This window comes from Sprattus sprattus, assembly GCF_963457725.1.
Source record: "Sprattus sprattus genome assembly, chromosome: 2".
Lineage (NCBI taxonomy): Eukaryota > Metazoa > Chordata > Actinopteri > Clupeiformes > Clupeidae > Sprattus > Sprattus sprattus.
Genome location: NC_137921.1, coordinates 12502246 through 12518884, shown reverse-complemented (window position 1 = coordinate 12518884; position 16639 = coordinate 12502246). Strand labels below are relative to the sequence as shown.

The 16639-nt window shown below is 40.8% G+C and overlaps 1 protein-coding gene and 1 long non-coding RNA gene across 3 annotated transcripts in view; one reads left to right on the top strand and one right to left on the bottom strand.

Annotated features, from left to right (window-relative positions):
* Nucleotides 1-3678: 3678 nt before the first annotated feature.
* kmt2d (lysine (K)-specific methyltransferase 2D) overlaps nt 3679-16639 on the top strand; it is a 37683-nt gene continuing 24722 nt past the window's right edge. For both annotated transcript variants that reach the window (XM_080832891.1, XM_080832890.1), the window contains exons 1-11: nt 3679-3813; nt 10721-10803; nt 11436-11541; nt 12834-13039; nt 13189-13304; nt 13401-13563; nt 13808-13979; nt 14530-14644; nt 14887-15068; nt 15774-15922; nt 16109-16543. In XM_080832891.1, the coding sequence (XP_080689017.1) occupies nt 10755-10803; nt 11436-11541; nt 12834-13039; nt 13189-13304; nt 13401-13563; nt 13808-13979; nt 14530-14644; nt 14887-15068; nt 15774-15922; nt 16109-16543 (1693 nt within the window). In that variant the 5' untranslated portion in view covers nt 3679-3813; nt 10721-10754. The remainder of the gene's footprint in view (nt 3814-10720; nt 10804-11435; nt 11542-12833; nt 13040-13188; nt 13305-13400; nt 13564-13807; nt 13980-14529; nt 14645-14886; nt 15069-15773; nt 15923-16108; nt 16544-16639) is intronic.
* LOC308360931 lies at nt 7882-9040 on the bottom strand. Its single transcript, XR_013968539.1, has 4 exons — nt 8766-9040; nt 8415-8485; nt 8160-8234; nt 7882-8037 (listed from the first exon to the last, which is right to left on the bottom strand). It is a non-coding gene; the product is annotated as an uncharacterized lncRNA (long non-coding RNA).

The window sequence follows — 16639 nt, the reverse complement described above, 5'->3', positions numbered from 1 at the left end:
CAAGCCTAATTGCCAACAGGCATTAGAGTTTTAACAATGTATTCATATTTATACAAATTCAATAGTGTTTTAATCATGGACGGATTATGAAACCATGGGCCTGGACATGCAAAAGGCCCCCTCACCCCTTTGAACAGGCCGGCAAAAATTGTGTGCTCGCAAAAAATTACCTAAATGTAATGACATGTATCAATTAAAAAAACAAAATACATTAATAAGAGATACATACCACAAATAAGAGATACATAACTGCTGCGACTTCATGCAGAGGCTATGGCTTAGGAGCCCCCTGAGCTCTTGGCCCATGGGCCTGGGCCCGGTAGGCCCTTCGGTAATCCATCCCTGGTTTTAATGAACTGTTTATGACTGAACATGAAGTCATTAGCTTCTCACATAGAATTTGTGGCAACCTGATTTTGATTCATAAGATATATAGAATATATATGATATCACAGGCAAAGAGTACTAATGGTTTAGATATTGGTCCACTTAAAAAGCTCTTCATCTTTTCCTTTACCCGCTCACATGCACCTTCGTCTTTGCGATTTGCTCTCTCTCTCCTCTCCATAAGGGACTCAAAGCTGGCAGAGCTTATTTACTTGACTCAGACTGGTGATTGTTCGAAACTCCAAGGATTTTTTTAAATGACCTCTGCTAAGGAGGTTATGTTTTTGGTACGGTTTGTCTGCCTCTGTGTTTGTCAGTCAACGGGAATACACAGAAACTAACAGACACATTTTCATGAAACGTGTTGGAGGAGTGTAGTATGGGCCAAGAACCAATGTTGGTGTGGATCTGAATTACGTGGCGGATCCACGAATGATTCCTCACTTTTGTTAACAGTGCCAGATAGGGCATTTGGATTTGGGTCCATTTGGATTTTAGGTCTGCGCTCTGATTGCCCTTTTCAAAGTAATCCATGATTTTCTCAGAATAAACTGAATTGGGACTTTAACGCCCCCTCGTGGACAATAACAACACTGCTTTTCCAATGTTAGATAGCTCGATGATGACGTTTCTGTATTCCATATGGAGGCTACATTTGGCATGAAATTGAGGTATAGACCTAAAATCGAAATTAAATATAAAACGTTTGTATTTAGAAATACAGCCCAGAAGGTGACACTTCTACATGGAGAAATACCAATTAAAAAACTAACTGAATGCTGCAGAAAGCATTCCACAAAATGTTTATATTGTTCCACCAGCCATTCATTCTTTTAATAAAGCAAATGTAATGGAGGGTATAAACAAGCACCGTGGTCGCCTCTAATAGCTTTTATGTTGTTGATGCTCACTGTTGTGTTAGTAAATTGCATAGGCTACTATTCACAATCATTCCTTGATTTGAAAATAAAATAAAAAATCCTTCAAATAGAAAATAACTTTAAATTACTTGTTTTTGGTCATGTGGGGATGTTTCGTCTTTTAAGCCATTGGGCAAATAATATTGCTAGATCAAATGGACCTGCTTTTATTGTTCAGAGAGTACATGCTGTAGGCAGCTGTGAAGGTATTCAAGAGGATTATCCTGGAGATAGAGGAGGCAGATGGGCAAGCGTTCTCTGAGGAGAGGAGGAGTATAGTCAGTGTGATCCAACGAGATCAGTCCAATGGAAGAGGGAAGCTGCTACAGAACCACCCATCTATTATCACAAATGGACCAATCATATCCTACTAAAACGTACCAGCTATGGTACACATGAGTCCCAAACCTTACTGTTAGCTAATCCTGGAGAAAGCTGCAACTAATCCTGTCAATGGGACTGGGCTATATAGTATGTCACCTATGGCCTAGCAATCCCCTCTTCAATTCTTATTTTAGCTATAGTGAATTGGTATAATGCATAAAACTTCTTTAGCAAGTTTAGAACACAACAAAAAAACTACTAAAAAATAGCCTATAGGCCTTAAGAATAAATAATATGCCAAACTAACCACTCAAGCCAGGCATTCTATAGCCAATGTGGCCCAATAGAACTATCTTCATAAGTTCCAGTCAGCTGCACTCAAGCTTTCTTTTACAGAGGGCAATCCAAACGCACTTAATAAATAAAGTGGAGAAATAGATGTCAGGTAAATAGATTGAGAGGCTAAAGGTGGTACTTGTAAAATATATAGACAGAAAAGAATATAAACACATCAAAATAAAGACATGTGGTGACATGAACTTCCTTTTCATATTCTTTCCTTAATACAGGATAATTTACACACACAATAGCTGAGATCGAAAGGAGACCATTGGGCTTGGAACAGCTCTTCATCGTGTAATTACGATGAAATGTCATAGGGTCACAGTCTTATATTGACAATCTAAGAACCTTAAAATATTGGTCCGAGCCAATTTAGCCACCTCGTTTTCACAACTCTCAAATCAAATGTAACTATAGGCCTACAATTGACTTATTTGAAGCATACAGGAATGTAAAAGCAGCGTTTGCTCGATTACCGTAAGGTTGAACATGGCTACCAAACTGTGATCCACTAAACCGAACATACTCCACGCCCCTCTTTCTCCGGAGACGTTTGGTTACACGGATAATTTCAAAGCAAATAGAAACATTCAGTTTAATAGATTAAGTATAAGACCAAGCTAAACACCGTATTGTGTAGTTCTGTTTGAATTGGCACCATTTCACGACATTCACGGTCAAGCTATTTTATGAAACTATGATCTAGATTAGAAGACTACTCTCTTAAAAACAGAGGAGCTATGTGAATCCTTCGGTTATAAATACACATCAAATAACTACATTTGATAGCCTATCTTCGTATGTTGTATCGATAGGCCGGATGGTTGACAACTGTTTTAAAAATAGTTTCCACAAGCTCCTCACGAATGTGCTAGATGCACATTAAGCTGATCATTAGCAAACGACATGTTTTCGCAGACAGCGAACGGAGAAACATGCAATTTGACGGGTGGATTTTAACTGATAGCTTGTTGCCAAAAATCGGTGGAGTGGTCATCAATCAACATAAACTTGTCAAATTCGAATTTAGAAATAGTAAACTAAAACTGTGTCGAACTCGAAGCACTTGGGGCAGTACATTTCTTATGCCTCAATGGCAATGTCCTTTACTCCAGCCACACAATCTACAAATAAACGTAACTACAAAACAGCCCGAGTTCTAATGGAATTAGCTAGCTGATGCTAACAGCGAGTTGGCTGTGCAACACTACACGCACTCTGTCACTCGCGTGGATGTGTTGTTGAATGAAGTCAAAGTGGCGGTGACTGGAGTAGGACAGTGGCTGAAGTTCAGACGGCAACCACCTATACGCATTCAAATAACCTCAGGTGGCTACAGAATTACACTTGTTTTAGATCCTTGGACGAAAGGGTTGCTGGTGCACCAGTCTTGCAAAACTTGCTGCAGCCTCAAGGATTCAGCTGACACAAACGTAACGTTTACGTTAGTGAAAAAGATCGCGAACAATTTATATCGCGAGCTAGCTAGTAAAGCGAAGTGGTTGATTCGGCCAGTTTGTCCAGACTGTAAGCTATATGTTTAAGATGCCTAATCAGCAAGACATGCTGGGTTGCTGATTTTTGTCACCGACCGTAAACCTGAAATCTGGATTTCACCGTATCATGACCAGGATCAACTCTAGCGGAAACTGCTGTCCTATTTTAATAGGTAGCTAACGTTAGCTACTCACCCGTCGAACCAACGCTCTAACGTTAGCCAGCTACTTCCCCCATCTGCAACCGGTTAGCTAGCCAAGCTAGCTACGTGAAATGAAACTATTACAACCGATCAATATCTGGATTGTTCTGATGTATGAAGACAGAAACGTCGCACTGTAAGGTAAGTGTGCACCATTTGTTATAATATGCTTCTTTCAGGAGGAATCCGTTCATAGCTCGCAACAAGGTTTTTCACAGTAAACATCAGATACTCTACCCAGCTAGCTAGCCCATCGAACGAATACAACGGGTTAATTTGGTTATTGCAAGTCGCCATCCTATCTTGCAAAATTGTTAACCTGTTAAGAATGTGTTTTAGGCGAAAACTTTTGCCATTCGTGTATTCTTAGTAACGGGGGAGGCTTGACCTACCTTCGTATTTATTTGTTGTAATGTAACGTTAGAACTTAAAATACAAATGCAGTCTGTTGATATGCTCCCTTGCTAGCTGAGGGAGCTGGTTTTCATAGCTAGCCATGCTACATGTAAATTCAGTTACATTATAGTGTACGGGACGAAGGTTAGCAATTGGAACTAGTTTAGTTTAGAAAACTATCTGCAACTGTAAAGACACAATGTATGACCACTTGCTCTTATTGTTTACATTGCTCAAAATCATAAGCGAACAAGCCGAGTTGAATTCGCTCCAAGAGTGGAAACAGCCATTAGAGACATTTGAGTTTTGGTTGCTTGCAAGGTCCTCTAGCTGGTCGGATTTATTGGTAGTGTTGTCACTGTTTCAGTTCACTACAAGTTAAATCTATGTGGGATAACCGAATTTGTACAAAGGGCAAATACACACTTATGGCTCATTTACACTTATTATCACAATTTAAACGTAACATACTATAGCAATGGGTAGTTATGTCAACTGGAGTTTGGTAGCCATCAATGGCTAGATAGGAACAACTCCAAGAGTCGAGCTGGCTAACTTTACCGCGAGCTGAAGTATACATATTGGTTGGCAATGTGTAAACAGAAGATCTTTAGCTATGTTGAACTACCAATGTTTTCTATATAGTTTTGTTTCTTAACAGCATTGTTTTGAGAATTGCTACAAGTCGATACCTAGGCCTGTTTGAGGTGGTACTGTCGCTGAAAGTTGAGAAAATGTCGATAGATAGCTCACTGCTAACATTAAGGTTGGTTAGCTAGCTATATTTTGGTTTGGCATCGGTGTTAGTTCGTACTTTAGATACAACATTAGATAGAAGTGACCTAGATAACATAAAATATCTACGATTGTGTATATTATGCAGTTTATTTTTCAAGAATTATAAGTCTATGGCGCATTTAACGATAATATTTTATTCGTTTACGTTCGATGGCTTCAATGAGGGAGCAGAGCGAATGGTCACTAATAATTCTGTCAATTTACGTACAACCAGCTCGCTAAATGTAACGCTAGCTGTAGTTAGCGAGCTAGGACAGCTAGTCTAAAATTGTACATGATTGCGTCGTTTACTTGCGAGTGATGTTTGCCGACAACTGTACTTCCCTAGTGAAGGAAGGCTACTCTAACGTGGTCGACAAAGAAGACGCTGTTGTTATACTTTGTATGTTGTTAACTATTGTGTCAAACAGAATTAAATGTAAGAGGCACAACACATCTATTACTTAGGCCAATATGTCCGCGTTGCGAGGCCTTATCAAACTGGGTTGTCCGCGAAATTTCCTGTTGTGTTAGCTCGTCGCGACGAAGATAAATCTGGGTTGAGATTCGAGATGTATTGGCGGACTTGGGGCAGTGCTGTAGTGCTCTCGAGAATTTGCTGGTGTTTTGTGGTCCAACTCGATTACTGTTCAAGTTGGGTTAAATAGTATTCGAAATTCTAGTTTCATGTTCTCGCAACGATTGATCGGCCGTTGTTTTATTATTAGTGCAATGACTTGTTACTGTATAATGATGAACAAGATGGCTCGTTAATTAGGTTGTAATGGCTACCCCTTTTCACTCTGTAATATCATTCCCCAACATTGTTTTGAACGCCCATAGTCGGCCATCCACAGATGCACACCTTGGTACAGACGAATTTGTTTCTTTAAAAAAAAGAAATTGATAAATACTAAAACAAGTTTGTAAGCAATTACGCATGATTCTCATTGTCTTTGTTCGTTCAATGTATGTCCTAATACAATTAACGTAACACGTTTATTATTGTTGAAGACTCAAGTTTCTGGCTCGTCATATAGACCCTTTCGCCGTTGGTAAACAATGCTCAGCGTTCTAGGTTGCGCACGCATTCTGGGGGCAAAAGAAATGGCTTAAGTTCATACCTGCGTTCGCTTTATCCTAATGATCCTGGAAGTAACGTTAATAAATTGACATTAAGTTATGGAATCCAACTTCCCGATCCATATTCGATCACGGATTGGATAGTTGACCCCTCAAAATGGACAGATATTTATACATACTTAATAGAAAAACCCAGTGTTTACACAAAAGATACATTACGATCATTCAAGTCACTCGATGCCTATAACTACGTTGTCTGCGGGCATGTCCACTCCAGGATATTAAGTACTGCGACCTCCTCAATGATGATTTCTGCGTCCTAAAATCTGAGGTGCTACCAAGCCAATGACAAGGAACAAAGACAATAATGTATAAACCATGTGTTTTTATCAACAAACCCACCAACTCTACCGCTTCACGTTAAATTGCACATGCATGGCAGAGTAAGTCGACCTTATCATAAACGTTTCATCGTCAAGGTTTACGTGTAGGAACTACATAAGCATTGTAACCAGGAGACACAACTGTAATGTTAGCGAATGAGGGGTGAGAAGCCCCCCCCCCCCCCGCTAATATTTACACTCTTTTAAGTCTCCTGTACGTCCAAGCCCAAACCTATTCTTGAGCTTTCAAACATTTTCCAGGCTATTTGGCATCTAACAATAAACGCCTTGTAACTCTTATTTATGCTACAATACAACTTATATTTGTTATGATAGCCACATTTAGTATACTCGTTTGTCATATACCATTTTTTTTTATCTGACATTGCAGGCTGTAGGGTCTTGTTGCAGCCATGCAGCAGCAGTGCTGTTAAAGATTGAGCTCTATGTTAGGATGGGGAGGACAGAGAGGGCATCTTGTACATCAGGAGCATGTAAAACAACACAAGCCTGCATACAGTGTGAAAAGCCAGACTATGGTAAAATGATTCACTGTGTCCAATGTGACAGCCACTTCCACTACGGCTGTGTGCAAAAAAAAGCATGAGCTTATGACAAGGTTCAAATAGTTTTAATTTAATAAAGACAGTATAGTACATAGTCATTTATTTGTCTGAATATCATTTGTGGATTACATTTATCAGCAAACACAGTACATTTTATATCATTTGGAAACAACACACTTGCAGAGATTTGTGAGGGCACCACACACATTCACACATTACCTATAGTAAATAGGAGGTCAACTTGTGACACTGAAATGACCGATTGTAAGATTTTAAAATTCTTCCACCGGCCAATAACTCTTTCTATGTGAATTCTTACAAGTGAAAGTTGTCTTGATGTGTCAACCTCATTAGCTGGTAGTTGTCTTTTTCCTTCGGTGAAATTTGGAATATGCAGGGTGGCACCATACGCGGCAAGCCCTTCTCTAATTAAAAGCCCCTATCAGCTAAAATGTCATCTGTAGGCTCCAAAAGATCTAAAAATCCCATTGATTGGTAATCTGCTTGTCTGACACCCGGCCACCCGAACCTGGGGATAGAAAGGATATGGCCCCGGCGGGTGTAATGCAAACTAAATACTTAACTGTATTGTGGTGTTTATATGTAGACCATGTCTGGGCCTGGGCAGTCAAGTTACTAGGTCTGTCAATAAAAATCTCTGTGCACTTTTGGGCATGTTCTTTAAAACAGCAGTCTGACTTGGCCACTTTATAAGTGGTTTCAACACTTTAGCCATAGAAGGTAACCAGGTTCTCAAAATGCATGATATTGTGCTGTTCGATACTTTAAACCTAAATGCTATGTCAGTGTTAGTGAGACCCAATCTAAGTTTCATAAGCACAATCAGTAGGTGATCTCCCAGGGTACGTATTTCAGTAAACTTTTCTACATTGCCTCTTAGTTTTTTCAATAACCAGTCAAAGATTATAGTAGTTATTCCTGTGAGAAAAAGAAACTGTACACTGTTATTTCTGACTGAGTGGTAAGAATACTTGTTGTTCTGAAGCTCTTCTATTAGCTTCTTGTTTTCATTTTGGATTTCACCAAACTCTTGGTGCAGGCTCACATATTCAACCTGAATCTGTTCATACATGTGCCTCAGATTGTCATAATCTTTCTTTGGGCACATGGCATCCTCTTCCAATGGGGCTCATCTTCAACTGTAAGACATTAATGTGAAGACAGGAATTATAAGTTTTACTGACAACACATGTAAAACACAAATAATGAGTAGGACAAGAACATTTTACATGTTTGATTGAATTGAAAAAGGTGTTCTCACCAGGGCAAAGATCTGTAGTCAATAGGAAAGGTGATTTAACAGATCTCTCAGATAGCAGTTTATTCCTTTGAAAATCTGTAAGATTAGATTGCACATAATAGAGGTAACTACTGACTGCCATTTCTCTCAAAGCTTGCAATACAGAGCAGGCGATGTTACCTTGGATAGCTAGCTTTGATGCCATAAGTTAACATCACCTGCTCTAGGTTGCAGGCACTGTTGGCTGCTAACTTATCAAGAGCAAACACGCCTTACCTCTCCAATTTAGCTTCAGGTCTCTGGCGAACGGACAATGTCGGGGCTTTCGTATTTAATTGAGGCTTCTCCTAAGAGTAAAATAAGCACAGACTCAACCCACGATCATTGTATGCATTGTATCATTGTATGAAATGAATAGATTAATGTACTATGAACTAGCTAACATTAACGGTTAGCTAACGTTAATGGTTAGATATCGTTAACGTTAAGCTAACCTAAAATTGCAAGGCTAATATAAATTAGATATGGATAACATTAGCTATCTAGGGAGCTGTTTTGGCCAACTAAGTTATCTCAGATTTAACTAACACAATTTCAAGTCAGTTAACATAAACAAAATTCACTTACCGTATATAAAATGTGACCCATGCGTGCATTTTTAATGTTGTCTTCAGTCCAGTCCACTCGTTTTAGCCTATAGCTTGAAGCCACAATCTACGCCTGTTTGCATTAAACCGTCTTTTCCCCGAAGGAATGCGGTAGAAATTGAGACCTTTTTTTTTGTTGACCTGTTCTGGCATCCCACAACACAACAAGATGGCATTTTTTTAACGAAGAAACCGGGATGAAGAAATCCTTAGCTTTATCTCTCCAAAATCCTCTTGCACTGTCACTAACTATGGCTAAAATTGCCGCTTTTTTGCCTCCAGAATGTTTGCTCTTAACGTTTATGACGTAGGTCATAAAAGGGTCTATTGTAGTTTAATAGTAGCCACAACATACATATTTTCCTTCTATTGTCAGTTTAGAATGTTTATCCTTAATAAGCATTGCCCAAAGCATAAGCTGTCCCTATCTCAACTGATAATCACACTACACCTTATGAGGAACTTGCAGGTTCATCATCACGATGTCTTTTTCTGTAAACATAACGTCATGCAGCGCCTATTTCAGAACTAAACATTTTAATAATAAAATATCTGTCTTTTATTCAGTTTTTAAACAGCCTAAAATAATAGATCCATTTTGAATACGAGATCTTAATATTGGGAAGTGTTACCAGTTGTAAATAATTTGCAGTAAAACCTGAGTGTCAGTTTAGATGAGATGGTAGGCTGCTGGGTTTCCTTGGTTTTTCGCCTGCCTTAACGATATGGCTTGTGGTCAATTTGCATCAGGAACGTTGTCTTTGAGAGTGCAGTAGGTGTAGTGTTCTTGCAGGAATAGGCTTTTTGTGACTTCATGACCAACAAACGTTACTGTTCAAGAATGGTTCAATTTGTGTGGCTATCAAAACAAACGCATTTGAAAATATTTTATGGCGTGCCCATATTTAGGTAACATGTGCACATTTCATCACTTTACGAGGAACAAAAACAACATCCTTCAAGTATGATTATTTAAACTGGAATTCACTACTGCTCTTTAACCATATGCGGAACTATAGAGGTCTCTGGTGTTTCTACACGGCAATGTCATTGCTGTGTTGCACACGGAAGTTACATTTTCTTTGTGTATCTCGCTTTAGGGTTGTTTTATTTAAAGTAAACACAATTTCGGTTCCGTTAGCATTTGTGGTCATTTTGAAATGGCTTGCTTCGGTTGAAATAAGACATTGCAAGCATGCAACTAAAACAAATTCGTCAGAATACTTTTAATTCGTCAGGCTAGCAACCGACTAGCTATTTATGCAGAGTTTGTTGGCTAACCCCGGTTAGCAGGCTCCACATTAGCCAGTGATAGCAAGGTTGCGCGGCCAACTGATTGAAGACGCACGAAGCGAATCAAGCCTATTTTACATTTAAGCCCTATCTGATTCAGTAGAGATACACACGGTTGGCTGACATGGTGCAGTAAATGGAGGAATGCGCGTTGTGATGGTCTGTATCCATAGTCTTATAATGTTACTTTTCTGTGTTTTTGCACTGTCGGAATTTACACGGTGGTTCATGCAAATAAGTTAACTTTTCTATTTATTTCAGCAATGTGTATTTGCCGTGTTATAACTTAATACCAGGCTGCATGTATAACCTGTTTTATGTTTAACCGTGAACCTTAATCGAAAATGGTTACGTACACTTACTAAGTCGTGGGGCATAGCCTACCCCATGCCTTTGGTGCCATTCAATACAATGGGCGACTCTGACCAAGTAAATCCCATTAGGGCTTTAAAGCCCTTTGTCTTCATTTCCTTCACACATCAAACTTAATGTCATTATTGGTGCATGTTTGGCAGTTGGAATGCTTTTAATGTTGCCTTCACCTGCCTACAAGTCACACAAGTCGCTGACGCCCTATAGCAGTAGAGTAAGCGCGGGTGAATATCCTACATTTTGAACTCAGTCGGTTCATGTATCTTACAGATCTCTGCGAAGGAGATCAACTTCTGGAGAAGGTATGGACGAGCAGAAATCAAACTGCGAAGAGAATGATTCTGAAACGGCAGGTACGTGAACAGTGCAACAAGTAAATCAAAGAGAGTGACGATTTGTTGAAGTATTGAAAGATCATTTTATCCTAACCCTAACAAGCCTAAAATTTAAACTCCACGTTTTTCTGGAATGCGTTTTGGGTGTATTTAAAATGCCTGTATAAACATAATTAGTGAATTCTGTTACAAGCTGCCTATTGAGGTTTGTTTACCTCTTGTACATGTTTTGCTCCACATAAGGGACTTATCTAGGTACTTCATCTAGTATTATTTAAAACTTTTGCCTGTGTAAATCCTAATGGATGCATAGCATTTGATGTCTGATTTATTCAAGATTGTACATGATATGTACAATATCCACTACTTGCCTGTGTCATGTAAGGTCACCTTATATTTCAGGGGCATAACCCAGGATAGACATTCAGGGATAAAGTTACCATTTAGACGTAATTTACAGCACAGTATTTCACTCAATGTCCTTTTTCCTTTTTTTTAATATATTTGCACTTGTTTACAGTGAGAGGCAGTAGTGAAGTAGGGAATACTTTGTACAAGGAGTTGAGATGTAATTGATCCTGAAGTGATGACCCTCAAGGCATATCTCCCTCTGTCAAAATGTAACCTGTTGTCAACTCTCTCCTTGGCAGCTGATGATGGTGCCCCCTCAAACGCCCTGCCAGAGGGGGAGGTCGATACCCCTCTTGCTACAGAGGACACTTCAGACACTACTGTGGAGACTTCCAGTGCACCTGTGTAAGGATGTCTAAAAATAATCTGAAGAGTTCTTGTCACATTTTGAACAGTGTTAACCTTAGGAATGGAACGTCTACTGTGAGTGGAGTGAGTGCTTTGCATCAGCTCACTTTATGTCATTGTGGTGTGCTACTTGGAATATATCAGTCAGGAGCATTTATTTACTATTTACTTTTTTAATTTGTTACTGCACTGAATTGATATTTATTTGCTAATTTGTTTGAAAGTAGGACCCCATAGGTTTTTCAGAGGGTTCAAAACAGCAGTTATGTTGCATTGTTTGTCAAAGATGCTATCTGTCTTGTTATATTAGGTCATATTCGTATTAGGAACATTGTTGCCCTTGGTGAGAGCATCTGTCCTAGGTGTACAGTCACTTGTTCAGAGCTGGATTTCTTTATTCATGTATTTGTTTGTTATGTGAGGTATGAGATACAGTAAACTTAGTCTAGAGACGGTTCATATTTCTTTGATTATCACTGGTACTGGAGATGTTACCATAACAACCATAATATGTAGCCATTTCATCAAGAAAGGCTGTTTTTGTGTAGCCTAGCGCTGTCCGCCTGTTGGTCCCAGATTAGTCTCAGACTAAATTCCCAGGGAAAACTGATGTTTGTAAGATGCAACGATTGGCCATTCAGAGGGGCCCACCAATCAGCAACTAGCAGGGCTGACTTAATGCTCTAATGTTGAAATTAGGTGTTTATTTGAAATGTAGTTTCAACAATGACGGCGGTGCTAGAGCTAGATGAAGCAATACAAACAGTAGTTGCAATGCAAACGAACATTAAAGAATTTAAGAATGTGCAAAATAATTTGTTAAGGGCAAAGACATCGCTGCCTTACTGCCAACAGGGTTTGGGGAGAGCCTTATATATCATCTTGCACTGCTAGTGGCGAAGTAGAAATTATAGAAATCCCGTAGTGGTCAGTGCTGTATGGTTAAAGGCTGGTTCAGTGGATTCAGTATTAACCCCCTAAATTGCAACCATAAGGATGCAACGTCTGGAAACAATCCTCAAGCGAGGAGCGATCCACTTCATGAAGTGCATTCAGATTTGGTTATACCAGGATAGTTTTTGTGTGTACAGTGGCGTTGACTTTAACACGTATCCCATGGGCTTAGTGTACTGGTCTCTTTCCACTGTAGGCGCGTTTTTGAAAACAATTTACTTGTACAACCACCTCATACACCTTTGTGGCAGTTCATTTAGTAATTTCTCTGCTGGACAAATAGACACGGCAGTATAATTCATGTTTGTTGTGTTTTGCTCCTTTTCCCTCTGCAGGGAAAGCTCAAAAGCCTGTGCTCTCTGCAACTGTGTGGAGCGTAGCCTTCATGGACAACGGGAGCTCCGGCGATGTGGGCCCTCCTCCTCCGACCGGCCCGCCTTGGAGGTCCCTGCTTCCGCCTTGCCCGAGGCTGGAAACGACGACCTGTCTTCCATCGGATTCTCCGACTCCAGCTGTCTGGCCTCGCTGTTTGATGACACAGGTATGATCTTGACAGACCTGCTATTACAATGCATCCAGATCTCCATAAACTCTCCATTATACAGGCTCTGTCCTTGGCCTGCACATATAGAATGACAGGCATATTGTGTGGGCCTTCACAAGTGGGGTAATGGTTTCTCTTGACCGCAGGGAGCTGCTGGGTGCACCACTGGTGTGCGGTGTGGTCTGATGGCGTGAAGCAGGTGGAGGGTGAGCAGCAAGAATTGGAGAACATGGATAAGGCGGTCATCTCAGGGATACAACGGGTATGGCACAGTTTAAACCACGTCACCAGTGTAGCTGTCTGTACCATAGAAATGACTCTGATCATACTTTCTTTCTCCTGTCCCATCTTGGTACAGCTGTGTGACTATTGTAAAAGGCTGGGAGCTACCATCCGGTGCCAGGCAGAGGGGTGCTCACGGTTTTACCACTTCCCTTGCTCGGCAGCCAGTGGATCTTTCCAGTCCATGAAGCTTTTAGCCCTCCTCTGTCCGGAGCACATTGATAAGGCAGAGGAGATCGGTGAGTGATTCAAAACACTTAGAGTTTTATGTATTAATATATTGTTATGTGGTGTGCGACAGATACATTTTTTTGAATATATTGTATTAAACCTGTGTGTGTGTGTGTGTGTGTGTGTGTGTGTGTGTGTGTGTGTGTGTGTGTGTGTGTGTGTGTGTGTGTGTGTGTGTGTGTGTGTGTGTGTGTGTGTGTGTGTGTGTGTGTGTGTGTGTGTGTGTGTGTGTGTGTGTGTTTTATACGACAGCGGGCGAAGAAGCACGCTGCGCTGTGTGTGACTCTGCTGGGGATCTGTTAGGGCTGTTATACTGTACGGGGTGTGGGCAGCACTACCATGCCGCGTGTCTGGAGATCAGTGCCACACCGCTGCAGCGCTCAGGTTGGCAGTGTCCTGAGTGCAAGGTGTGCCAGACCTGCAGGTAAGTACCAGCACAGTCATTTCTACTCCACAACTGCCTTTTATTCTCAATCACTTGCTTCAGTCAGTCTCCATTAGCACAAATGTTTTTCAATCAATTGAATGCATTTGAGATGGCATGAAATAAAGTATTTTATTGCAATGTCAGTAAAAAAAAGCCGTGCATATAGTGGGATATTTATTTTAGATTGCTTTGCACTATATGCACTTCTACATTATGCATATCATGATAAGTTCACAGATTTACCACTGTAAATCTGACAATAAATCCATTATTTCTTGTTGATTGGCAATTACTGGCACCTCACTAAATGCCTTTAGGACAATAAGTGGTGCACAGATTTGTATTTTTATAATTTTCATAATTTTATATAGAAAACAATTACAACCTGATATACCTAGTGTGTAAAGATAAATCCAAATTTAGTTGGAAAGAAAAATTATATGGTATCGATACATTTTCCTTTGCCATAGGATGCCGGGATTTAAATCCCTTGCAAATCAACGCATTTGCGCCTCATACATAACTATATTGTGCATCTATTCATCAGACAACCAGGGGAGGACTCCAAGATGCTAGTGTGTGATGCATGTGACAAGGGCTACCACACGTTCTGTCTGCAGCCAGCCATGGACTCTGTGCCTCCTGACTCCTGGAAATGCCGGGTAAGTGTGCAGCATGCTGGTATTAATATTTCAAGTGTTTGATATTGTATAGGATCAGCACTGCTTTTGTTTTTAAAGCAGTATTATAAGGCTAATGTGTTACCATTTTCATTGGTTTTATATTGGTTATGTAAAAGGCTAAGTACACAATCTGCTAATCTCCTATTGGCCAGATGATTGATCTCTCTCTCTCTCTCTCTCTCTCTCTCTCGCTCTCTCTCCTCTCTCTCTCATATATGTAGCGGTGTCGTATGTGCAGTGACTGTGGGGCGAGTGGGCCCAGTCTTCCAGGCGAGTCCCAGTGGTTTGAGAACTATGCGGTGTGTGAGGCGTGCCAGCAACGGCGCCTCACGGTCTGTGGCGTGTGCAGTAAGAGCAGCGAACCCCCCTCCAACCTGCCACACAGATGCAGCACCTGCCACAGGTCTGTACCCCCCAGCCCCTTCACCATGCAGGGCAGTTGAAAAAAATAAGTCACGTTATTTTATTTATTTTTTATGTGAATCACTGTGCATGTAATTTATTTGTGCATGTATTTTCTTTGCTTTTAAGCACTTTGAGCTGCATTGTTGTTTTTGAAAGGTGCTTTACAAATATTTAATATAAGTTTATTATTATTATGTTTCTTTACGTAGCAGTAGCATGCTAACTCAAAAGGTCCTGGCTTGTAGGCTTGACCTCAAAGGGAAACTTTGGGATTTTTCAGAACTTCTTTTTGGGTCCAAACTTTTACTGAAGATAATTAACGATTTAAATCAAACAGCTATAATGTAATCCCATTATACTGTAAACTTTACAGAACTGTAAAGAAACTGTAGAAAATAACTATTTCTACAGAAAAATAAACTTAAACTACATGACCTGTAGGAACTGTTGCTTAATAGGTATTGAGTTAAACAGACACCGGTCTATCTCTATAGGGGTCCTGTCCATGGAGTCAGACACTTATAATGACATTATTAGCTTGTCAGTGGTGGGAAAAAATGGTTTTACAAGGTGAATAATGACCATACAGGTTATTGCCCCTTAAGGTGAATTTAGGGAGCTTGTATGCTATGTATTTTCTCCTGAGTTTGTGATTTCTGAATGCCTGTCTTTGACACAATTCTGTCTTGGGTGAATGCTGCAGATGGGTTCACACAGAGTGTGCTGTGGTTGGCTCTTTGGAGGAGAAAACGATGTGTGTGCTGTGTCGAGAGGCCACACCTGAGGCCCCGACAGAAGCTCCAGGGGCACAGGAGTCGAAGACGGAAGGGGAAGAGGTGCCCATGGAGCTGGGTGAGTGCTGCTTTTGGGTCTAATGTGTCTGTGTTTTTATGCACGCTTGTAGAGGTTCTAAAAGCACACGTCAGAATTTGCAGACAGAACACTGTTTCTGCAAGGTGTTGCAGTTTGTATAAATTAATTTGTGTTTCATCTTCGTCATCTTCTGAGCTGCTGTGGATCTCTTGTCTTTCTCTGCAGGCACGGATGCTGAGGTGGTGGGAACTACAGAAGTGAAGGAAATGGTCGTGGAAGAGCGACCTCAGACTGAAGCCACAGAGGTCCCCGGTGAGTGTGCCGTGGACACTGAGGTCCCAGAACATCCAGAGATGGAAACAGAAGTTCCCACAGAGCCCTGTGAGGAGGGAGAGGTTCCCACCGAGCCCTGTGAGAAGGGAGAGGTCCCCATAGAGCCCTGTGAGGAGGGAGAGACACCCACCGAGCCTCTCGTGGAGAGTGAGGTCCCAGCCAAAACAGCCTTGGAGAGTGAGGTGCCCCAGGTGGAGGCTGTGGAAGGTGAAGCCCCCCCACAGTCCCCTGCTGAGAAAGAAGCCACTGCTGACCTCCCCCTAGAAAGTGGGGCTCCGGCTGAAATGGCCCCGGCCGAAGAGCTGCCGGTTACATCGGAAGCTCCAGGTAAAGTAGACCATCACAATCTCTGAGAAAAACTGCTGCTAAAATGAGATTTTGTGTTACATTATTAAAAGATAATAGTTTTGACCATAGTTTTGT